General features: G+C 43.9%; 1 protein-coding gene across 1 annotated transcript in view; it reads left to right on the top strand.

The window, feature by feature from the left end:
• LOC308318674 (dynein axonemal heavy chain 11) overlaps positions 1-25,559 on the top strand; it is a gene marked incomplete at both ends in the record, with an annotated part of 95,700 nt that overhangs the window by 30,653 nt on the left and 39,488 nt on the right. Inside the window, 23 exons of the mRNA XM_080768298.1 lie at positions 360-516; positions 1,097-1,242; positions 2,047-2,163; positions 3,193-3,331; positions 4,014-4,106; positions 4,215-4,409; positions 5,250-5,327; positions 5,781-5,913; positions 6,561-6,688; positions 7,102-7,250; positions 7,549-7,699; positions 8,114-8,245; positions 9,076-9,249; positions 13,081-13,229; positions 13,392-13,444; positions 13,888-14,053; positions 14,806-14,908; positions 15,593-15,832; positions 16,193-16,354; positions 16,891-17,090; positions 17,275-17,437; positions 22,416-22,539; positions 23,671-23,813. Coding sequence (XP_080624424.1) covers positions 360-516; positions 1,097-1,242; positions 2,047-2,163; positions 3,193-3,331; positions 4,014-4,106; positions 4,215-4,409; positions 5,250-5,327; positions 5,781-5,913; positions 6,561-6,688; positions 7,102-7,250; positions 7,549-7,699; positions 8,114-8,245; positions 9,076-9,249; positions 13,081-13,229; positions 13,392-13,444; positions 13,888-14,053; positions 14,806-14,908; positions 15,593-15,832; positions 16,193-16,354; positions 16,891-17,090; positions 17,275-17,437; positions 22,416-22,539; positions 23,671-23,813 — 3,295 coding nt within the window. The remainder of the gene's footprint in view (positions 1-359; positions 517-1,096; positions 1,243-2,046; positions 2,164-3,192; positions 3,332-4,013; positions 4,107-4,214; positions 4,410-5,249; positions 5,328-5,780; positions 5,914-6,560; positions 6,689-7,101; positions 7,251-7,548; positions 7,700-8,113; positions 8,246-9,075; positions 9,250-13,080; positions 13,230-13,391; positions 13,445-13,887; positions 14,054-14,805; positions 14,909-15,592; positions 15,833-16,192; positions 16,355-16,890; positions 17,091-17,274; positions 17,438-22,415; positions 22,540-23,670; positions 23,814-25,559) is intronic.

The raw sequence follows: 25,559 nt of genomic DNA, 5'->3' as shown, positions 1-25,559 counted from the left end.
TAGGTGTTACATCACACTGACCCAGTCTCTACTGTGTGTACTGTATAGGTGTTACATCACACTGACCCAGTCTCTACTGTGTGTACTGTAGTTGTTACATCACACTGACCCAGTCTCTACTGTGTGTACTGTAGTTGTTACATCACACTGACCCAGTCTCTACTGTGTGTACTGTGTAGGTGTTACATCACACTGACCCAGTCTCTACTGTGTGTACTGTGTAGGTGTTACATCACACTGACCCAGTCTCTACTGTGTGTACTGTGTAGGTGTTACATCACACTGACCCAGTCTCTACTGTGTGTACTGTGTAGGTGTTACATCACACTGACCCAGTCTCTACTGTGTGTACTGTGTAGGTGTTACATCACACTGACCCAGTCTCTCCACCTGACGATGAGCGGAGCCCCGGCCGGCCCTGCTGGGACAGGGAAGACGGAGACCACTAAGGACCTGGGCCGAGCCCTGGGGGTCATGGTGTACGTCTTCAACTGCTCTGAGCAGATGGACTACAAGGTCAGGCTAGTCGTCTAGATATAAGGGAGGGTCTGTCTGTCTGTTTGTCTTTGTGTCTGTCTAGATTAAGTCTTGCAGACACTTTACAGATCAGCGTATATGTATATATATACTGTATACAGTATATATATATGATTCATTTTTTCTTTCTTTCTTTCTATTGAACACCCTTTTACGTCTGTGTGTTAGTTAAAGAATATTGAACCTAGAAGTATTAAAATGCGCTTCTGACAAAACCAGCATTTGGATCCTCAATGATCCGCCAAACCAGCTAACTCCACCAGAGGGGGTCACCCGGGTCAGCTGTTCTTATCAATGAAGGACAAAACCTCCTAACTCCACTTAGGCTGGATGCTTTTTTTCTTCTAATAATGTAGTCATTCCCTGAAGAAGGCAACTTGTTGCCGAAACGTTGGAAAAATACAAATTTTATGGCATCGTGACTGAGCTGTCCACATGATTCAGTTTGCTTTTACATTTATGATAATAATTTTTTCTCTAAGCACATATTTCTGTCAATTCTGGAATGTATATGGGGTTCTTGGTCTAATGTTCTTCTGCATTCTGGTATGATTTTCAGTCCATTGGAAACATCTACAAAGGCCTGACGCAGACCGGTGCGTGGGGATGTTTTGACGAGTTCAACAGGATCTCTGTGGAGGTTCTGTCAGTGGTGGCTGTGCAGGTCAAGACCATACAGGACGCCATACGCACCAAGAAGAAACGGTACGTCACTGTCGCTTCTTTTACAACAGTGGTTTTCAACCCTTTTTATATCGAGGCCCATCATTTATTTGGCACTTGAGCCACTATTTGATGAGATTTTGCTTCTCAGACCCAAAACCTAGAATAGAGGGTATGCGCGTGACATCGTCATCCTACCCGGAAGTTATGCGGGAGCGCCTACTGAGTGGCCGAAAAAGACATACATTGACAGTCCATATATACATTATCTGATTGCATTAAACAACGTTAGAGGACGTTAAACTCACTTTGCCACTCGATTTGCCACTCACTTTATACATGCGCATACCCTCTATATTTTGTTGGAGACAGGCAATACTTGAAAAATAGCAGTTTGAAATACCTAGTAACAAAGTTTCGTATCTTGGCGTATTTCCAAGTGAAAGAGGACATAACATGAGGAACATGAGGAATTTGATTTACCGTAAAAAAAACCATTTTGTTTTTATGCACCATGCACACTATCTGGAACAATCTCCCAGAAAACTGCAGGTCTGCTGCCAGCCTGCCACTCTTGGAACGTTACACAACTAAAACGTTCTGTTTGCCACTGCCTGTGATTGAGTTTTGTTTTATGTAGTCCAAATGTCATTGTATGATTGTGTTTTCTTTGCTTGAAGTTCTGTGTAAAGCAGTAAGCCCATTGAATTGCCTTGTCTCAGAAAATGGCTGCACTGAGAGGGCTTTTTCGGAATGAATAATGGAGTGAAATGACAATTCAGGCCGAGTGTCAGGCTAGTTGAAATGTTCTCTAAAAATAAAACTGTCTTATGTTTCCTACCACAGCTTCCTGTTCCTGGAAGAAGACATCTCATTGAAACCCTCCGTAGGGATCTTCATCACCATGAACCCCGGCTACGCAGGCCGGACGGAGCTCCCAGAGAACCTCAAGGCTCTGTTCAGGTTGGTCTTCATCACCATGAACCCCGGCTACGCAGGCCGGACGGAGCTCCCAGAGAACCTCAAGGCTCTGTTCAGGTACCATGAACCCCGGCTACGCAGGCCGGACGGAGCTCCCAGAGAACCTCAAGGCTCTGTTCAGGTACCATGAACCCCGGCTACGCAGGCCGGACGGAGCTCCCAGAGAACCTCAAGGCTCTGTTCAGGTACCATGAACCCCGGCTACGCAGGCCGGACGGAGCTCCCAGAGAACCTCAAGGCTCTGTTCAGGTTGGTCTTCATCACCATGAACCCCGGCTACGCAGGCCGGACGGAGCTCCCAGAGAACCTCAAGGCTCTGTTCAGGTACCATGAACCCCGGCTACGCAGGCCGGACGGAGCTCCCAGAGAACCTCAAGGCTCTGTTCAGGTTGGTCTTCATCACCATGAACCCCGGCTACGCAGGCCGGACGGAGCTCCCAGAGAACCTCAAGGCTCTGTTCAGGCAAAACCATACAAAACAAAACATGGGATTTTTTGGCTTTCGCCTTTATTTTATATTTTTTATGGAGGGACAGACAGTAGGCTGACAGGAAATGGGGAGAGAGATGGGGGAAAGACATGCAGTAAAGGCCGTCGGGATCGGGAGTCCAACCCGCGGCACACTGCCAGACTGTATTACCAGCCAAGGTGCCTGGACCACAGAGCCATGGCCCAGGCCGGCGTAGTAGAGTCTTGCTCGAGGACACTTTGACACTAACTCTGGGGGAGACTGCGATCGCACTGGGAAACCTTCCGGTACCCAAGCGTCCACTCTACCTCCTCAGCCACTGCCACCCCCCAGCCACTGCATCTTATTGTGTTTTTAGTTTCAATGTACAGATTATAGATTTTTCTTTAGCGTTTGATTCATTACCTCGTGATTACTGTAAATCACTCTGGATTATGAGCCTCTGCCCAATGCCTAAATTGTAAATCAAACACAAAAAGTAAAAAATAAATATGGAGACAGCAACGATATGTGATGATGATCCAATCGGTCCTGCTTTTCAGACCCTGTGCCATGGTGGTTCCAGACGTGGAGCTGATCTGTGAGATCATGCTGGTGGCCGAAGGCTTCCTGAGCGCCAAGCTGTTGGCCAGGAAGTTCATCACCCTGTACACGCTGTGTAGAGAACTGCTGTCTAAACAGGTACTGTACATCATCACCCTGTAAACCCTCTGCAGTGTAGAGTAGTGCTTCCCAAACCTTTTTGCCCAAAAGATAGATTAGATGTTTGCCCGGTACCAAAGCTAGTGAAAATAGCAGATCTACAAGCTTCGCGCAATAAGTACTTGAAGAAACTTGTCGGATTCATACGGCACATCAAGGCTTTTATTGGGTAGGCCCTAAAATTATGACGCCCTTGATCGCGGCGAATTATTTGGGGTAATTCTGGTTCCGGAAGGAATGACTGATGACTACAAACCAGTGACACTGACTACAACAACTAAGCTCTTTCTGCTCCCGACTGGATCAGAAACCGAAAAATGGTATGCCTCCCCGGCTACCTCTACACCCTGAGCCTACACCCTATACACAGTAATTATGCAAGAGCTCCTGTCCAAACACCAGGAATGGTCAAACAGAACAATTCAATAAATTTGACTTTGAGGGATGTGCATCATGCACACAGCACACTTCTGAATGAGCGGTGAATGCACTCCTGCCACACTCCTGAATGAGCATTCTTTTTTTTTTATTTCTTACAAATTACTTATTCTACACAACCTTTGTGATCTTGAGTGTTGCATTCAGCGTGGTTTTTCTTTTAATAGTGAATCATTTCATTACCAGCCATATTTTGAATGATGATGGAATATTATACTTTCAGGACCACTATGACTGGGGCCTTCGTGCTGTGAAGTCTGTCTTGGTGGTGGCAGGAGCGCTGAGAAGAGGGGACAAGACTAGACCAGAGGACCAGGTCACTGTCACATCAATCCATCATCAGATCCATCTATGCCAGAATAATGTCACCTGCACGGCTGCCGTGAATCACCCTGACATGCTGGTCGTGGTCCTGTGTTTGCAGGTGCTGATGCGTGCTCTGAGGGACTTCAACATGTCCAAGATTGTCACAGAGGACGTGGCCATCTTCCTGGGCCTGCTGGGAGACCTGTTCCCAGGCCTGCTGGTGGAGAGGAACAGAGACCCCGAGTTTGAACAGGCCGTTCGCCGCACCACCCTGGAGCTCCGGCTGCAGCCCGAGGAGGGGTTCATTCTCAAGGTGCTTCTGCCATGACCTGGTTACTAGTGCACATTACATCCTGAGTGTTCATTTCAATCTGACAGTGTACAAATGGACCCTTTCAGGTCTGTGTGTACACTCTACTTAGTACATGAACTGTAGCTGCCTAGCATTTGATAGGGTTATAGGGTTTGGGAAACACATTTCTAACTAACAATTTCTCAGGCTGTACACCAGTCTGTTTGGACCAGAAAATACACACTATGCAGTTATCAACCAGTGCATACGGTACTTGAGTGGCCAGTAAATCAATGCACATTCCATTCCATTATATAGACTTGAGTCTTGAATAGGACAAACTAAACAGTCCAACTTAAAAAAAAAAACTAAACAATGATAGTTAGAGTGCCTACACATAACATAACCCTCTCTGACACCAGATCATTAACATAATACTGGCCAAAATAACACAAAACCGCAATCCCCCAACACATACCGGTAATCCTAATTCACAACGATAAATCAACAAGGGAAATCTGCAAATCATCCCTGTCGGATGGAAACCTCATAGGTCCAAAACTGTTACTTTTCAGGATCCTAATTCAAAAGTAGCAAAAGTAGCAGAGCTACAAGTTCAGAACTGGACACAAAGCGACGTGCTTTGACCTACTTTTGATGCTTTTGTGTGACACTGTAGTGTGATCAAGTAGGACGTTAATTTATATATATATATATATATATATAAAAAATGAACAACAAAAACAGTTAGAATATGGAGATAAGAGGTTTCTGAGGTTGGTGATGTTAAAACCCAACTGTAATTTGCAGTCCGACAGCCCAGCCGTTTGGTTATGAATGTGTGTTCATTAATGTCGCCAGGTGGTGCAGCTGGAAGAGCTGCTGGCCGTTCGTCATTCTGTCTTTGTGATCGGGAACGCCGGCACTGGGAAGAGCCAGGTCAGAACAGCCTGCTTTGTGTTCAACATTACATCCTTATGCAGTGGTGGAAAGTAACTAAGTACATTTGGTATTTCCATTGTCCAATACTTTCACTTCTACTCCACTACATCTTGGATCCAAATATTGTACTTTTTTTTACTGCACTACATGTATTTGAAAACATTATAGAATACAGATGCATGCTTTGGAAAATGGTTTGAAATAATGCACCGGACATCATTCATTGTGACCAAAATGTACCCCTACATTTTTAAATAAAACTGGACATCACAGGTTTTGTAGCATTTGGGCCTTGAATGTAAGAAAATGTGGCCCCTATTTGGCTGCTCATTTGTAAAAGTAATGCAAATATAAAATCAACTATAAAAAAACAAATACAAAATAAATAAATGTGTATATAATATTAGGTGCCCTCTGGAATGTAAAAACAATGCTTATGGGTTTGAGCAGATATTACGCGTCCTCAACAAAACGTACGCCAACCTGAAGAGGAAGCCTGTGTGGAGCGACTTGAACCCGAAGGCTGTGGAAACAGACGAGCTGTTCGGCTTCATTCACCCTGCCACTCGAGAGTGGAAAGACGGTAAACAATGAGTTAACGTTGGAATAACCACTATTTGATACTTTTGTGTAGCGAAAATCAGAAGGAGAGGGTGCATTCTCCGGCAGCAGCACTGCCGGGGGGGGGAGCGGCACCTGCCGTGGAAGGTGGGGGGGGTTTATGACACTTCACTGGCGCTCCGTTTGGCGGCGGTGTCGGTCCGTTGTCGGCGGCTGACTCCACAACTGCCGACAATCATCCAGAATAGCAGATCTATTAAACTCATTTTTAACTCATTTGCTATCCTGAAGTCTTGGAAATATGAGGTGTCTACCCGACAGAAACTAAAATAATTAATTAATTCGTTAATTCATTCATTAAAGAGAGAAAGAGATTGATTGATTGATTGAATATATATATTAATAGTTTGTAGAATGGGTACAGTTCAACGAAAGTACAGGTCAATACAAAATCTGCTAAGAGGATAAAACCAGAAAAAGCACTAAAGACTTCATCATATACACAGTTAGAAAAACAGGGAAAAAACGTTATAACAGTATAGAAAAATACTGTACTGTATACTTTTTCTCATAACAACAGAAGGCTCCAATAGATGAGAACTTTTGATCAGAGATCAGTTGACAGTTATAAGCGTCCCTGCTAATGATGGTTGGCGTTCCACTCCACAGGCCTGCTGTCGTCGTTGCTGAGGGAACAGGCCAGCGTGGCTCACAGCGGTCCTAAGTGGATGGTGTTGGACGGAGACATTGATCCCATGTGGATTGAATCACTCAATACAGTGATGGACGATAACAAGGTGCCCACCCTCCTCTTCACACGTATGCTAATGTACAACATACTGTACTGTACTCTACGATACACACAATGCTGGGTACAACATGCATACTGTACATGCTGTACAACAGAAGAGGGGCCTTTTTTTATCGGGGAGCAGGTTTAAGAAAAAAGATGGGAGCGAACTCGTGACTGTAGTTTATGATATTCAGTTACATGTGATAACGTCTGTGTTCGGAGAAAATAGTACTGCGTGTCACCATCAGTTGATGCATACGAGTAAAATCACCAGGTTGATGTTCATTTCTGGAACACAGATTCCCCTATGGAACATCCAATACAAAAAATAACGCCGTGACCCAGGGGGGGATAGCGCCGTCTAGTGGCACTGATGTCAGAATACTGCATTCCTTAACCGCGCGGCGCTGTGTTCAGGTGCTGACTCTGGCCAGTAACGAGCGCGTGCCTCTCACCCCGTCCATGCGGCTACTGTTTGAGGTCAGTCACCTGAGGTCGGCCACGCCCGCCACCGTGTCGCGCGCCGGCATCCTCTGTGTGAACCCCCAGGACGTGGGATGGAGCCCGTGAGTCAACCACACACACACGCACACACACACACACACACACACACACACACACACACACACACACCTACAGTACTCACTGTTTACTGAACGCATGAGGCAGTATTTAAGGGCTGGAAGATACTGTACAGGGAGACCCCTGTAACTCTATAGCAATAATTACACAATGTAGAGCCTTAACTATTCAATTTACTGTGAAACTGACCAATATAGTCCCAAGACACATTCTATATAAATGTGTTTAAGAAAGTGATTCAGTTTCCAGTAACGTGTATTGTTCGTGTTTGGTGCTGCTCAGCTACGTTGCCAGCTGGATCGACACCCGCGTGCGTCAGACAGAGAGAGCCCACCTCATCATCCTGTTTGACAAGTACCTTCCTCGCTGCATCGAGCAAATGAGGAGCACCTTCAAAAGCATCACTCCCATCCCAGAGAACTCCATGGTCCAGGTGAAAACCACGACCAAAATAGTGGTTTTATTTACTTTTGGTCTTGGTGCCCTATCTTGTTTTACTATTTTGAAAAGCAGTAAAAATACATTTAGCCCATCTACAAGCTCACAACGTGGAGATGTAGATCGGCTAGCTATATGATTAAAATGTTTTTAAATAATAGTAAAATGTGACATCTGAAATGTTTTAGTGTTAGTCTAGTTTTAGTTGAATAAATATAAGATTTTAAAATGTTTTTTCTTCTCTCTTTTAACAGCTAGTTTGTTCCGCCCAGAACAGAATGTTTTTTTATTTAAATATAAATCTTCTCTTCTAAGGGTCCCTCCCTGGCACAAATCCTTTTCAGATGGGGGGCCTGTGGCCAAATGCATATCAATTTGGGCGTCCTTGACTTTAGTTTTCTCTGTTCAGACGCTGTGTGCTCTGCTGGACTGTCTGCTGACACCAGCAAACATTCCGTCTGAGTCTCCCAGGGAGCTCTATGAGACGTACTTCACCTTCGCCTGCATCTGGGCTTTTGGAGGAGCCTTACATCAAGATCAGGTATTAAGTGTGGCTGTCCGGTTATTACCAGTAACGGCAGCGCAATTTACCTGGCCAGCGGCTCAAATCACATACTGTAGCACAACAGGGTGATTTGTTGCTATGTACAGTGTATAGCAGCATACTGTAACATTTTTGTAATTTTTGAATAAATAATTGAAGTTTTTCAGAAAGCTTAGGTGTTTTTAGAATCGGCCTCAGTCTTAAATGAGTTAAGATCTTTATTGATCCTCGTAAGGAAAGTTCAGGTATCCACAGCAGCAAGAATCGTAAGATGTTTGTGATTTTTTTTAGTGATGCACCGAATATTCGGCCGCAGAAAATATTCGGCAGAAAATGGCTAAAAAAGCATTTTCGGCCTATTCGGTTTCGGCCTGAATAGGCAAAAAATATATCACCGAATAGTGTATGCAATTAATGCATTCAAAAGAGCTGAATAAATGTTTTATGGACCCATAACAGTGATTATTATTGAAGTTAAGTTTTGCCATAACCATAAATCAGGTAGCTTTAAGGTACGGCAATGACAGCAATGGTAGGCAAAAATATATATAATATTAAATATATTCGGATATTCGGTATTCGGTTTTCGGCCAACTGTTTCTTATATTCGGTATTCGGTTTCGGCCAAGATTTTCCCTTTCAGTGCATCCCTAATTTTTTTTGTTATTGTCATTCTTTTGTGTCGTTGACATGATGATAATGTAGTTGACCGTTGAAGTGCCGTAGAAAAATGGGTCCTCAGCGTGACTAAAAGGTGCCTGAAAATAGGCCTGCCCTTAAATAAAATTGGTAAAAATAAATATGACTATGGGAATTGTGTCCACTAGGCACATGATTACCGCGTGGAGTTCAGCCAGTGGTGGACCAAAGAGATGAAGACGGTGAAGCTCCCGGCGCAGGGCACAGTGTTCGACTACTTCCTGGACCCGCTGACCAGGCGCTTCCTGCCGTGGAGCGACACCGTGCGGCACTTTGAGCTGGAACCTGACTCGCCGCTACAGGTGAGATCATCTCACCGGAACCTGACTCACCGCTACAGGTGAGTGTGTGTGTTAGTGTGTGTGTTAGTGTGTTAGGCTGCGCAACAGTGACACGCTATTTTCGTGCTCAGAAACAGCCAGCCAGCCAGGGATCCAGGCACCCAGGGACACACAAAGCTCCGTAATGGAGTGACTGCACCACTCAAAAACTCCAGCAATGTTTGATCGAAAACTCGAAAACTCAACTTTTCCAAAGAGAGTGGACATGCACTTTTCCGCAAGCTTTCTTCTTTGAAAACAGTCATATTAAAAATATCTGCACGCCTCGGTGAGCATAATAATTATAAGAGAGAGGGCATGGCCGTGTCATGAGGGTCATGGCAGGGGTCTGTAAAACACATAAAAGGCTTGCCACTGTGTGTGATTGCCATCTAAGAAGAGTGTGTGGAGGTGAAGGCATCCTGAGCTCTTCACCCACGCACTGTTGTCTCCCCTGGCGCTCTGGCGTGCAGCTGCGATCGTTTTAAAAGACTCCCGCCGGGGTGTAATTAGCGGGGTTTTGTTCCAAGCAAATGACGCTATTATGACAGAATATAGTCGTGGCGCCCAGGGGGAAATAGGAGACATTATAAAATCACAGAACAACAAGAACCAAACTGCGTCTTGTCAATAAATCACATTCGCAGGAGAACGGCCGCGATAACAACAGTGGTGTGAGTACTCAAGTACTGTACATATTTCTGTTTTTCAGTACTTCATATACTTCTACTCCACAAAAAAAGTATATATATATATATATATATATAGATATATATGCCATTCATGACTACTTTTACTGCGTACTGTATTTTGATGGCAATATTTTTGTACTTTTTACTCAAGTTACAGTTTTTTAATACAGGCCTTATATAAGGGTAGTTTTGTATTGTGGTATTGTTACTTTTTCACTGCGGTATTACATGTGTGACTAATCATACGACTTTGACTTTGACTGGATAACTGTATTTTTGTCTCCTAGACCTATCACAATTATTACTTAATCATCACAATTATTTGAGATAATTACAATTATTTAGACGAAAATGTATGTTGAAAATGTTTCATACAATACCTTTTCAAATATAAAAGCGAGCAGCTTGTAGATCTTAAGTATACAATGTCTTATATCAGTAATTTTGTTTAAGTATTTTGTCACATCTGCCCTAGTACAACTTTTGATTACAAAGCCTAAGACAGACTAACAGTCAACAGACATACATTTGTATATTCATATGTTCCAATGTTCAATGCCAAAAATACAATTCAACCGTTAATCACAATTAATCGTGTGACAATTAATCGTCAAGTAAAATGTGGTAAACCTTGACAGCCCTAGATTTCCCTTCACCAATATGTCTTACCTCAGTACCACAGGTACTTAGATATATATATATATATATATTTGTATCTCTCCCTCTCATACCCCTCCCCCCTGTAGTGGGAATTAAATAATCTTCCAAAGATGAAGGAATGACAAAGTTCTTCAGGGTGAAGTATTGAGAATTTATTAAGAAGATTCAGCAGAGAAACAATATACAGAGAGTGAGGAACAGGCCTCCTTCCCTGCTCCAGCAGCCCCTCCGGGCGCAAGCCTCATATTGTTGTAGTCATCAGGCGTAGTGTTGGCTTGTAGATCTGCTGATTTCACCAAGCCTCATATTGTTGTAGTCATCAGGCGTAGTGTTGGCTTGTAGATCTGCTGATTTCACCAAGCCTCATATTGTTGTAGTCATCAGGCGTAGTGTTGGCTTGTAGATCTGCTGATTTCACCAAGCCTCATATTGTTGTAGTCATCAGGCGTAGTGTTGGCTTGTAGATCTGCTGATTTCACCACATTCCTGTCAAGTTGCTCTCGCAGTAGCATCATTTCTTGATTGTTAGTTGGTTGTTGAGTTGTTGTTGCATATTTATGTCAAGTTGTTCTTGCAGTTGTTCTTGTCGCTCCACAAGTCGTTCCCGCAATAGTATCACTTATTTTTGTTGGTCATTGAGTTCTCGCAGTAACGTCACTTCTTTCCGCTGTTGGTCATTGAGTTCTCGCTTCAATTTCTTTCTGCTCTGTTTAGCTCCCATCTTTTTTACATTTTTCTTAAATTTTATTCATTTTTCATGAACAGAAATGACATACAAGGACATACAGAAAGCAAAAAGACAAACAATCGAACATTACAATATGTGTTGCCAACTCAGTAAATAAAAAGTTAAAACAGTATATAAATGCTATAAATGCTTGTAGGAGATCACACACATACAGGATAATAATACAATTAAAACATTATGTGAGCGTACGCGTACATACACTCACTCACACACTCACACACTCACACACTCACTCACACACACACACACACACACACACACACACACACACACACACACACACACACACACACACACACACACACGCATACATCCCCACACACTCTCACAGTCATACACACACCCACATACAATAATATTGGACAGTAAAATACTGTATATAAAGAAAATAAATAACATTGGTTACCATCCCATCTATGGGGTCACCCTCTAGAAATAGAAGCATCTATGTATCATAAACATGAGTATTTGTGTCAAGGATTCAAGGATCATATCTTTTGTTTACATTCAGCTCCCATCTTTGAGATTATTTTTGATCAAGTATCCATCTATGCCGCGAAGATGAAATAATGATCCCGAACGAGCCCCCAACTTGCAATGGGAATAATAATGGTCTCACTATTAGTAAGTAAACAACATCAGGAAGAAGCAGGACTCAACCATCAGGATTCCAACTCCATTCTTTTATTGTATATGTCATCACACCAGAGCTTCCCTCCCAACTCTCCCCACACACATCCCCAACACATTCTTTTATTGTATATGTCATCCCACCAGAGCTTCCCTCCGAACTCTCCCCACACACATCCCCAACACATTCTTTTATTGTATATGTCATCACACCAGAGCTTCCCTCCGAACTCTCCCCACACACATCCCCAACACATTATTTTATTGTATATGTCATCACACCAGAGCTTCCCTCCGAACTCTCCCCACACACATCCCCAACACATAGTTTATACTTTCAGGAGTGTACAGAGTTTCAGGAGTAACAAGAGATGGTCATTCCTTAAATGGACTCTATTCTATAGTTAACTCACACAGTTTGAAATAGGTTCACATGAGTCGGCAGTCTCTAATGAGTTTGTCAGTGAAGAACAGGTGGTAATTAGCGTGTTAAGTATCATCTACTAGTAGGCTACATTCAATTAATCAATACCATAGTGTTTATATGCATTTTTTCCACCACACCCCCCCCCCCCCCCCCCCCCCATTCTTCTTCCCTTTCTCCTATGGAAATAACAGAAAAAACTAATTTCACCCACAAGTTATACACGTGTAAACCTGTGATGTGACAATAAGATGAGTCTGATTCTGGCGCAGGTGTCGCAGTGCTAAAGTGCCTGCCCAGTCCACCACTGCAGAGGTTGTAGGTTGTGGGTTTGAATCCATTGTGGTGCATCCGGCTTTGTGGGGCATCTACAGTATGTGAACACAATTTGGCCCGTGTTCAAGGGAAGCATAATTGTCACCGTACAACATAATCCTACTGGCTGGGGGTAGTGCCCGTCAGAGGGGAGTGTTGGACGGGAGCCGGGAGAGCCTCCTCCCGGTGCGGTCTCCTCACTGGCAGGTGAGTCAGTAGGATACAACAGCAGTGACAACTTAGCAAGTGGGTGGGGAGGAATCAATTGGGGAGAAAAGGGGTAAAACAAAAAGAGTCTTGACTCTGATTCAAATGATCTCCCCCTCTGTTTCTCTAATGGTCAGTCTGTCCTGGTGCCCACCGTGGAGACTGTTCGTCTGGGCTACCTGCTGTCTCTGCTGCTGCAGAGAGGACAGCCTGTGATGCTGGTGGGGAACTGTGGCGTGGGGAAGACGGCTCTGATGAGGAACCAGCTGGACTCTCTGCCGGCGGCGTCTCACATGACCACCAGAGTACCGTTCAACTACTACACCACCTCCCTCATGCTACAGAGTGAGTACCAGAGTACCGTTCAACTACTACACCACCTCCCTCATGCTACAGAGTGAGTACCAGAGTACCGTTCAACTACTACACCACCTCCCTCATGCTACAGAGTGAGTACCAGAGTACCGTTCAACTACTACACCACCTCCCTCATGCTACAGAGTGAGTGGAAGTTGCCTTGTCTCTCTTCTGACTGCCTCAGAGTGCCGCACATCGACTGAACTTTAGCACCATCTTGTGGTACCAGGTTGTGGTAATCTTCAGAACATGGAAAAAGTCTTTCCAGTTTGTTAAATGCTGTGTACGTACATACATCAGGGGTCTTCAATGTTTTTCAGGCCAAGGGCCTCTTAGCGGAGGGAGAGTTGAAGCAGGATCCATGTTAATGTGTATTTTCAGATATTTAACAACTAAAACAGTCAATACTTTGTAAACTTGACCTTTGGCTCGGTACTTGGTCTCCTCTTCTTACCCTTATACATAGCCGATCCAAAAGCTCCAGAATGCAAAACATATATGCCAACAACAAAGATATAGCAGTTATGTTATGCTGTGGTGGCGGTCTGTCTTCTATAGCAGTTCTGTTTGTGTTGTGGCGGTCTTAGCGGTGCTGGAGGGACCCTTGGAGAAGAAGGCGGGCAGGAGCTACGCGCCGCCGGGCAACAGGAAGCTGGTCTACTTCATAGACGACATGAACATGCCAGCGGTGGACAGCTATGGCACAGTGCAGCCACACACGCTTATACGCCAACATCTGGACTACAAACACTGGTGAGTACAAACATCTGAATTACAGATATGCATGTAACGATTCACTCAACTCACGATGAATCACGATACTAGGTTCACGATACGATTTTTCACGTTTGTTTTTAGCGCAAAATTATTTTACAAATGTAAGAACAATATCATTTAAATTATTTGAATTACACAAAGCCAGTATTTTCTTTTCTTTCTTCTCTTATCTTCTTCAATACAGTAGCAAATTACTGAAAACTTGTTACATTTTCAACTGGGACAGCAATTTCATCCAATCAGGAGAGATAACTCATTTATCAGCTTCAATTGTATAATGTTCCAGTTCCAATTGCATCTGCTCTTTTTGTTTGTTTGCTTGTGTCTTCACTTCCAATTCCACTTGTTTAATCTGTATCCTGTTTCCTGTATGAGTTCTCTCTCGTGACTGGATGAAATCGGTATCCCGACATGAAAATGTACTCCCCTCTCCGGTAGAACACAGCGGAGAACACTGATGTCACCACATTTGGAGTGACGCCCCTCTGCACTGTTATTGATTAGCGAAATTCAAGGTTCACTCCCACTCCCACTTTTCCTGCCTCTTTTTCCCAGGCTTTTAAAAAAAATCTTCTTTTTTACAAAACGCGTGGTTGCCGAGGCTAGAGAGACAGGGAGACCTGTGTTACTGAACAAACACTCAATGCTTACTATCAGAATATCTAACAAAGACACATCACTTGTTGCATCTTAAAATAGTTTTCTGTCAAAATGTTTTTGTTTTGTAGGTATGACAGACAGAAGCTGTCCTTGAAGGACATACACAACACTCAGTATGTTGCTTGTATGAATACAACTGCTGGAAACTTCCACATCAACCCCAGACTTCAGGTATTTTGGGGAATTGTTTTTTAAAGGAGCATTAGTTTTACATGCTTGGCCTGTTTGTTTCGCTACATAAAAGCCTGCTACTCTCCATTTCACTTTAATTGCCATTTGCCAGTGGTTTACTGTAGATGTACGAAATTATTTTGGTTGACATAGCAAGTCAAGCCCTCATGTGCACGCTAACTTTATTTGTTTATTTAGATGGGACATACATGTCAATGTAAATACACCAGACTTGCTAATGATGCAGACACTTCTCAGTGTGTGTTAACTTCAGTGTTGTAGTGCTCAAGTCCGGTCTCGGTCTTGAGTCCGGTCTCAAGTCCACATTTTCATGCACATAATTTGACTCGGTCTTGACTCGGACACTACAATGAAATGAAATAAATGTATTATACCCATATTATGAGGAGTCCATTCACATTAACATTATAACTTGATGTCTGACTGGCGCTTATATAGCTATCTTGTAATAGTAATAGTAACTCTGTTACTTAATAGCTTAAGTAACAGAGTTTAGCCAGCCTGCTTTCACAGTGTTTTCCGTAGAAAGAAAGAAAAGGATAATCTGGTCAAGACTCAATCTCGACACCGCCCCGCCGCCCCCCTCGGACTTGGCCTTGACTTGGACTCGCTTTAGGTGGACTCGACTACAACACTAGTTAACTTCCTGTTTCCTCCTCACAGAGACACTTCTCTGTGTTTGCCGTGAACTTCCCGTCGGCTCAGACCCAGACGTCCATCTACGGTCAGATCCTGGCCGCTCACCTGCAGCAGCAGCCGTTCAGCGCCGGCGTCCACAGGGCAGCTGCGGCCGTGGTCCAGGCCTCCATCGCTCTTCACCACAGGGTGGTCCACAGCTTCCTGCCCACCGCTGTCAAGTTCCACTACCTGTTCAACCTGAGAGAACTGTCCAGCGTCTTCCAGGTGACACTACAGTAGTGTGAACTTGGCCCTTGACCCTGTGCTACTTTGATAGAGTAGCAGATCTACAAGCTCAACACGTGTCGAATCACGGCGCGTTTCAAGCTTGTGGATCTGCTACCTTTGATAGCAGGGCATTCATTTACAAAAGACCCTACCAAAAGTTAGAATATGGGGGTTTCTGCCTGATGGCAACGATATACTGAAATGGAAAATGTAATACAGCTGTAATACAGTATAATACATTGATATTCAACGATTTCTTTTGACCAGTTTTGACAAAGCACATCACAGAAGATGAAACCGTGTTACCCTTCCACTGAAGAATACCTCTCCTTGTTGACTGTGTTCTGGGTTGTGCAGGGCCTCCTGTTCTCCAGGCCGGAGGTGGTGAGGTCCAGCCTGGACCTGGTGCTGCTGTGGTGTCACGAGACCAGCAGGGTCTACTCGGACCGACTGGTGGACGGCAGAGACCTGCAGATGTTCCACAGGCTCCAGATGGACACCGTGCACCAATGCTTCGAGGTGCTTCACTTTCCCACTGACTGATCTGACCCAATTAGTAGGGGTGGGCAAAGAAAATGAAAATATCACAAATATCACACTTTTTAATGCCAAGTTCGAATCGTGATTTATTATGTTTTGTTTTGTTTTGTTGTGATTATTTTTTCATGACAGTAAGACTGACTGACGTTATCTGACTGCATTGAAGTGCATTATTTAAATTTTCATGGTTTATGTTGTTTATAATTGTTTTAAAATGTTCTAGTAAAAAGCAAAGTAACTTTCCAATATCTTAATCGCAATATCAAAACACATCACAATATAATTAAATGAAGAATCGCGATATAAATCAAATCGGCACCCTAGGAATCAAGATCGTATCGAATCGGTAAGTGAATCGTCCCACCCTATACCAATTAGATGTCTCCACCTGGCACCTTGAGTCTTAATTCTGCTTTGGCGAATGCCAAAGTGTGATGATGGCGTTAAAGTTTCTCAGAAACTTGCAAGACACAAAGAGAGAAAAAAATAAAAAATAAAACGTTCTGTCTTCACAGGGAGTGGAGGACGTGGACTTGGTCAAACAGCCTCTTCTGTACTGCCACTTCTTCAGCCAGCAGGGGGTTGAGGAGAGCGTGTACGCCCCACTCAGAGACTGGGCTGTGCTGCGGAGCGTCCTCACTGACGCCCTGGAGAGCTACAACGAGCTCAACGCTGCCATGAACCTGGTGCTGTTTGAGGACGCCATGCAACATGTGTGAGTATCTCATGAATGTCATTTTAATGGACGGGAGGCAAAGTCTTCTGACTTTTTTCACCTGCACCACTCGTTATTGGATATTATAATAACATCAGATTAAGGTAAGAAAGTTAGTCCGGTATTCTCCTTTTAATAATGTATAATATTACTGTATATTAATATAGTGTATAATTGTTACCAGGTGTAGGATCAGTCGTATCCTGGAGTGTCCTCGGGGTCACGGCCTTTTGGTTGGGGTGGGAGGCAGCGGAAAGCAGAGTCTGACCCGTCTGGCTGCATACCTGTCCTCTACGGAGGTGTTCCAGATCACTCTGAGCAAGGCCTACAGCATTAATGACCTGAAGGTAAGCTACCTGTCCTCTACGGAGGTGTTCCAGATCACTCTGAGCAAGGCCTACAGCATTAATGACCTGAAGGTAAGCTACCTGTCCTCTACGGAGGTGTTCCAGATCACTCTGAGCAAGGCCTACAGCATTAATGACCTGAAGGTAAGCTACCTGTCCTCTACGGAGGTGTTCCAGATCACTCTGAGCAAGGCCTACAGCATTAATGACCTGAAGGTAAGCTACCTGTCCTCTACGGAGGTGTTCCAGATCACTCTGAGCAAGGCCTACTGCATTAATGACCTGAAGGTAAGCTACCTGTCCTCTACGGAGGTGTTCCAGATCACTCTGAGCAAGGCCTACAGCATTAATGACCTGAAGGTAAGCTACCTGTCCTCTACGGAGGTGTTCCAGATCACTCTGAGCAAGGCCTACTGCATTAATGACCTGAAGGTAAGCTACCTGTCCTCTACGGAGGTGTTCCAGATCACTCTGAGCAACGCCTACTGCATTAATGACCTGAAGGTAAGCTACCTGTCCTCTACGGAGGTGTTCCAGATCACTCTGAGCAAGGCCTACTGCATTAATGACCTGAAGGTAAGCTACGGAGGTGTTCCAGATCACTCTGAGCAAGGCCTACTGCATTAATGACCTGAAGGTAAGCTGCCTGTCCTCTATGGCAGTGGTTCTCAAACGTATTTCTCTCAGGTAAACCCTGTAACTTTGACCCATCTATCGTATCATGGAACTATTTTTTAGGCGTAGTGATATGGACACAATAAACATAGTTCTGTGTGATAGAGGGGTAAAAAATGAACGACAATGAACAACAATACAAATGACGTTAGTTTTGTGGATACATTTACTTTACACAGATCACTGAGCAAGGCCTACAGTACAGCGTTCATGACCTGAAAGTAAAGGTTGGGAATAGCTTACAACCAAACACAGGACTTTTGGGAATTGATACTATGATTATTTCATTGGTATAAAAAAAATACAGATTTTCACATTTATTTAAAACTAGCACGATAGTTTAGCCCCATATTCCATATACCACATATACTGCACCATACACACATTTTAGGTGCAGCTCTAGTCTGGAATGCCTCAGAATTTATCTGTGTCTTTTGACCAAAATTTGTACAAATGACAAAAACTCACACTCTGGTCCTGTGAGAAAGAAATTATGGAAAATGGCTGGGATTAATTGACAGAGATCACGGTTTCACAAGCACACATGCATGCACAGTTACACACACGCACGCACACACACACACACACACACACACACACGCACACGCACACGCACACGCACACGCACACACACGCACACACACAGGGAAGGAGAAGTCCTCAGGATCGATATCTCCTTCTCACTGCCTCCAGCGTATTGATCCAGCTGGTCTCCTCACCCACACACCGAGGCAGGATTGTCCGATGCTATTATAGAGCTCTGGGAAATATTTCAATACCTTATCGATGAAGCTAACATGATTGTCCATTTAATCAGCCTTCTAAAGATCAAAGTGTTATCGTGGAGTTTGTGGTATATCCATTGATCCATTGAGAATGCTCATTGGCCTTGACTTGAATATAAACCGTTAAAAGGAGAATGCTCATTGGCCTTGTCGTGAATATAAACGGTTAAAAGGAGAATGCTCATTGGCCTTGTCTTGAATATAAACGGTTAAAAGGAGAATGCTCATTGGCCTTGTCTTGAATATAAACGGTTAAAAGGAGAATGCTCATTGGCCTTGTCGTGAATATAAACGGTTAAAAGGAGAATGCTCATTGGCCTTGTCGTGAATATAAACGGTTAAAAGGAGAATGCTCATTGGCCTTGTCGTGAATATAGACGGTTAAAAGGAGAATGCTCATTGGCCTTGTCTTGAATATAAACGGTTAAAAGGAGAATGCTCATTGGCCTTGTCGTGAATATAAACGGTTAAAAGGAGAATGCTCATTGGCCTTGTCGTGAATATAGACGGTTAAAAGGAGAATGCTCATTGGCCTTGTCTTGAATATAGACGGTTAAAAGGAGAATGCTCATTGGCCTTGTCTTGAATATAAACCGTTTAAAGGAGAATGCTCATTGGCCTTGTCGTGAATATAAACCGTTTAAAGGAGAATGCTCATTGGCCTTGTCTTGAATATAAACCGTTTAAAGGAGAATGCTCATTGGCCTTGTCTTGAATATAAACCGTTTAAAGGAGAATGCTCATTGGCCTTGTCTTGAATATAAACCGTTAAAAGGAGAATGCTCATTGGCCTTGTCGTGAATATAAACCGTTAAAAGGAGAATGCTCATTGGCCTTGTCGTGAATATAAACCGTTTAAAGGAGAATGCTCATTGGCCTTGTCTTGAATATAAACCGTTTAAAGGAGAATGCTCATTGGCCTTGTCGTGAATATAATGGTTAAAAGGAGAATGCTCATTGGCCTTGTCTTGAATATAATGGTTAAAAGGAGAATGCTCATTGGCCTTGTCTTGAATATAATGGTTAAAAGGAGAATGCTCATTGGCCTTGTCTTGAATATAAACCGTTTAAAGGAGAATGCTCATTGGCCTTGTCTTGAATATAATGGTTAAAAGGAGAATGCTCATTGGCCTTGTCTTGAATATAAACCGTTTAAAGGAGAATGCTCATTGGCCTTGTCGTGAATATAAACGGTTAAAAGGAGAATGCTCATTGGCCTTGTCTTGAATATAAACGGTTAAAAGGAGAATGCTCATTGGCCTTGTCGTGAATATAAACGGTTAAAAGGAGAATGCTCATTGGCCTTGTCGTGAATATAAACGGTTAAAAGGAGAATGCTCATTGGCCTTGTCTTGAATATAAACGGTTAAAAGGAGAATGCTCATTGGCCTTGTCTTGAATATAAACGGTTAAAAGGAGAATGCTCATTGGCCTTGTCTTGAATATAAACCGTTTAAAGGAGAATGCTCATTGGCCTTGTCGTGAATATAAACGGTTAAAAGGAGAATGCTCATTGGCCTTGTCTTGAATATAAACCGTTTAAAGGAGAATGCTCATTGGCCTTGTCTTGAATATAAACCGTTTAAAGGAGAATGCTCATTGGCCTTGTCTTGAATATAAACCGTTTAAAGGAGAATGCTCATTGGCCTTGTCGTGAATATAATGGTTAAAAGGAGAATGCTCATTGGCCTTGTCTTGAATATAATGGTTAAAAGGAGAATGCTCATTGGCCTTGTCTTGAATATAAACCGTTTAAAGGAGAATGCTCATTGGCCTTGTCGTGAATATAATGGTTAAAAGGAGAATGCTCATTGGCCTTGTCTTGAATATAATGGTTAAAAGGAGAATGCTCATTGGCCTTGTCTTGAATATAATGGTTAAAAGGAGAATGCTCATTGGCCTTGTCTTGAATATAATGGTTAAAAGGAGAATGCTCATTGGCCTTGTCGTGAATATAAACCGTTTAAAGGAGAATGCTCATTGGCCTTGTCTTGAATATAATGGTTAAAAGGAGAATGCTCATTGGCCTTGTCGTGAATATAAACCGTTTAAAGGAGAATGCTCATTGGCCTTGTCGTGAATATAAACCGTTTAAAGGAGAATGCTCATTGGCCTTGTCTTGAATATAATGGTTAAAAGGAGAATGCTCATTGGCCTTGTCTTGAATATAAACCGTTTAAAGGAGAATGCTCATTGGCCTTAATTGTCTTGAATATAAACAGTGTATATGTCCCTTCAGGATGTGTCTGAGGTGTTGTTTAGGTATATCTCGCTGTTGTTGTACCCCACTGAGTATACTGGCATCCAGTTTGAAAAAATGTGCGTGTGTGTGTGTGTGTGTGTGTGTGTGTGTGTGTGTGTGTGTGTGTGTGTGTGTGTGTGTGTGTGTGTGTGTGTGTGTGTGTGTGTGTGTGTGTGTGTGTGTGTGTGTGTGTGTGTGTGTGTGTGTGTGTGTGTGTGTGTGTGTGTGTGTGTGTGTGTGTGTGTGTGTGTGTGTGTGTGTGTGTGTGTGTGTGTGTGTGTGTGTGTGTGTGTGTGTGTGTGTGTGTGTGTGTGTGTGTGTGTGTGTGTGTGTGTGTGTGTGTGTGTGTGCATACTTGTGGGCTAAATGTCCCCACAATTATAGTAGAATTTGAATAGTCATCACAAGGAGAGATTCCCTGGTTCTCACAACCAGGAAAATCTACATATACTGTGCATTACAGGGAGCATTTAGACACATGATTATATCCACAGAGAATGCAATTATAACAAAGCGACAGTAGTTTATTTTCCGAAACGAGGATGATTTTTCACCGCAAATACAATCCAACTGTATATGAATACAATGAGGCATCACCAAATGAATAGTGTGATGTGAGATATTCGTCACTCTCCCAGTGTGCCTGGGTGAAGACATTAGGCTTACAATTAGGAAACCGTTCAGGTTAGGATTAGGCATTGATTGAGTGAAAACACACAAAACTCCATGTTTCCATCGTGGTTCTTCATTCCATTTAGGTTAAGATTAGGTATTTAGCAGTTACGTTTAGGGGTTAAGGTTTGTCATTTAGAGGTTAGGTTTACAGGTTAAGGTTGCCGTTATGCCTGATTTGATTCATACATACATACGTAGTTGCCCGGCAGTGTTGCACACTGAAAATGTGAGCTTGTAGATCGGCTCTTTATAGGCTTAAGATCATTTCACACCAGGAGCAGCGTCGTGAATAAACAATGTCAAAATGTGTCGCAATTCGTTCACAATCAAACTTTGATTTTAGTGATGCCTCATTCATACAGGTTGATGATTTTATTTGCACTGTGTATTGAAAAACGCGTGTTTCATCGCTTCATCGCCTTAAAAATGACAAATCGCTGTCCTAAAAGCTTTGATGTCCTCACAAGTATAGTAATTTAACCATGTGTGTGTCTGTGTATGTGCGCACATGTGTGTGTGTGCGCACATGTGTGTGTGTGCGCACATGTGTGTGTGCGCACGCATGTGCGTGTGCGTGTGCGTGCGTGCGTGTGCGGTACAGGGGGATCTGGCAGGCTTATACCTGAAGGCCGGTGTGAAGAACCAGCGTGTGGCTCTGCTCCTGACCGACGCCCACATACCGGATGAGCGCTTCCTGGTGCTCATCAACGACCTGCTGACCTCAGGTCAGAGCAACAACACAAGCTCATTATTTAGAAGACATTTTGTGCTTCATTAGATGTGACGGAGGAGGAGAACGGGAGTGAGAGGGAGGTGAAACGCTACACAGGTCTCCAGCTGGAGCTGAGCCCAGTGCATCACAGTCACATGTACTCTACTATACTGTATATGGGCGGGGTTGCGCTACCAGCATGACTTCATCATTATTTACTGTCACTCTTGACTGCATGAAAATGTAATTAGAAAAAACGCATTGGTTTATATATAATAAATACAAAGAAATAATCCATGAAACTTAAAATAAATAAATAAAATCATGTGGAGTGAGGGGCGCCTTTTTTTGTTGTTGCTTGTGTACATCAACCAGGGATGTACCCTAGGTTCTGTTATTCTTTTCCCACCTAATATTGAACCAGTTGAGTGTTTCCACTGAAAATGAATTGGTTCAGAACCCTAAAAGTTGCTTCGGAACCGGAACCAAACAATGGCTGCCGGTTCCGTGAAAGCACCAAGCAAGCCCCGGAATGGCTGGGCAACGTTGAAGTCGTCTCCCTACTGGTCAAAACCTGCTACTGCAGGCGGGCTCGGCCCAGGTTAAATGTATGAATGAATCGTGACATAGGACGTGGCGCAGAGGTACCACAAGAACAGCGCAAGGGGCACTACGATAGGAGCCAACCAATCATATCAACACTCGAGGGGTATTACGATAGGAGCCAACCAACCATATCAACCCTCGAGGGGTATTACGATAGGAGCCAACCAATCATATCAACGCTCGAGGGGTATTACGATAGGAGCCAACCAACCATATCAACCCTCGAGGGGTATTACGATAGGAGCCAACCAATCATATCAACGCTCGAGGGGTATTACGATAGGAGCCAACCAATCATATCAACCCTCGAGGGGTACTACCCGTCGTTCTTCCGGGTGCTTCGAAACGCCACTGAGCAACTTCCATTGAAGCGGAGAGTGGGGGCGGGGCTGTCGCTCCTCTATCCGTTCGCTAGATATATGATAGCTCTATGGCTCCAAGGTTCTAAGAATCTTCAACGGAACCGGTTTTCTAGAACTAACGTTTTGGTGGAAAAGGGGCCCCAGTGACATCGACCTAATCCTCTCCATCCATGCAGGTGAAATCCCAGAGCTTTTGGGCGAGGAGGAGACGGAAGGCATCGTGGCCGGCGTGAGGGCCGAGGTCAGAGCCCTGGGCCTGCTGGACACCAGGGACAACTGCTGGAGGTTCTTCATGGACCGGGTCCGACTGCAGCTCAAGGTCCCGTTGCTTTGATTTGTCCTCCCAGAGTCAATGTTTCTGTGCACCTGTACTGTAGCTACTGTATGTCTGTGTGAGAAGTGTCACAGTGTGATTATTTGTGTTTGAATTGTAGACACAGCTAACCACCTAAATGGAGGGAAGAGAGTTGCACACTGGGCGGCCATAATATGAATGGGTAGAGTACTAGAGTGGCTGCCCTTATATCTGTGACCTTCCCCTTCGTTCCACACAACTCCGCACAAATCTATATAACTCAAGGGAAAGGCGAGCATCGCAACTTCAACAATGAAGCTTTCTTACATGCCATATTAGAGCAGGCGTCCTCGAAATGAAATACAGTATGGTGAGAGTCTGTGCCCTAGAGCATTCAAAACAGAGACACAACTGAAGTGTGACATTGTTGAACATCTTTGGCAGGCAGACATAAGGGGTGGTGGTGGACTCGGGGAGGGAGGGGGGTTTGCAGAAAAGGAAGGAAATTGTTGTCTCAGTGAACACGTATACTGTAACTGTACGCCGTCCAGCACGTCTCTGGGCCAGGGCCTCTGGGAGCGCCTCCGTCTGCTGCAGCCAACTGGGACTGGCGCTGTCGGAGAGACTGCCAACCACACTGCAGTGTGCCAGTTTGTCTCTCTCTCTCTCTCTCTCTGTCACTGGAGGACGGATGGCTCTCGCTCATTGGATGGATGCATCGTGCCATGACACTTGTCTCTTTGCTTGTGTTTGGGGTTTTGCTTGTGTGCACTTGGCTGCACATCCTCTCACGTTAGTGGGCACAGACATTTGTCTGTTTGTATTTGCCCATGTGCCCAGTATTTGTGTGTGTGTGTGTGTGTGTGTGTGTGTGTGTGTGTGTGTTGGGGGGGGGGGGTCTCCATGCCTCATTTATTCATTTCATTTTCATTACAACATTTATTAGGACAACATGCATAAATGAACAATACATTTACTGTAAATTCATGGGAATCTAGCAAGAGATGCTAATTTTCATTTTCTGTCACCAACAAAACAAACTGAGCATACAGTAGTAGTATATCATTACAATCAACAACATAACAATACAACATAATTAGAAGACAAGAGATCTAGTTAGTCCGAGACCATGTCTTAACATGGTTGCATGATTGACACTCTAGCAACCAATGTTGTACACTATGTTCATAAGCAGCCACGCTAGACAGTCTCGTATGGTACAGTAGGTGGTAGACTGTTTTGCACAACCAACAGAGCAGGTATGTCATAAAAAAAAAACAGGATCGCTTTTTGAAAGTAATTAAGTTCTGAGTTCTGTGTTCCCAGAAGGGTTAATACTAATTCCCCCATGAGGGAGAACGCTGGTGCAGTCTGTATCGCTGTCGCCTCAAAGCTAGAAGGTCCCAGGTTTGATTCCCCACTGGGGATGCCGGGGGCGTGTTGTTCTCTCCTCCTTCGTTCTATCCTAATTGGGGGATCTAATGGTCAGCAGTCCTTTGACGAAGGACTGTGAGCTTCAGTTCTTGACCGTTTCCCATGACCCTCTAGTCTACCATATTGTCAAATTTCGTGGAAAGCGACAGCACAGAACTGCAAAAAGTGGCGGAAGAAGAAAAGACAGGGCATTTTCCCCTTCTGGCTTGGCCCCTAATACAAACAATACCTCTTGAGCAGGCTCCAGATTAGGTTCTTAGAAACCGAGCCGTAGCGTAATGGAAACCAATCCAGACCCTGTCCGCTGCATGGCGTACAGCAGCACGGTTCACTAGG

The sequence above is a fragment of the Protomyctophum bolini genome (assembly GCF_963924005.1).
Source record: "Protomyctophum bolini genome assembly, chromosome: 7".
Taxonomy (NCBI): Eukaryota; Metazoa; Chordata; class Actinopteri; order Myctophiformes; family Myctophidae; genus Protomyctophum; species Protomyctophum bolini.
Note: the sequence above shows the minus strand (reverse complement) of the source record. Positions and strands in the feature narration are given on the sequence as shown.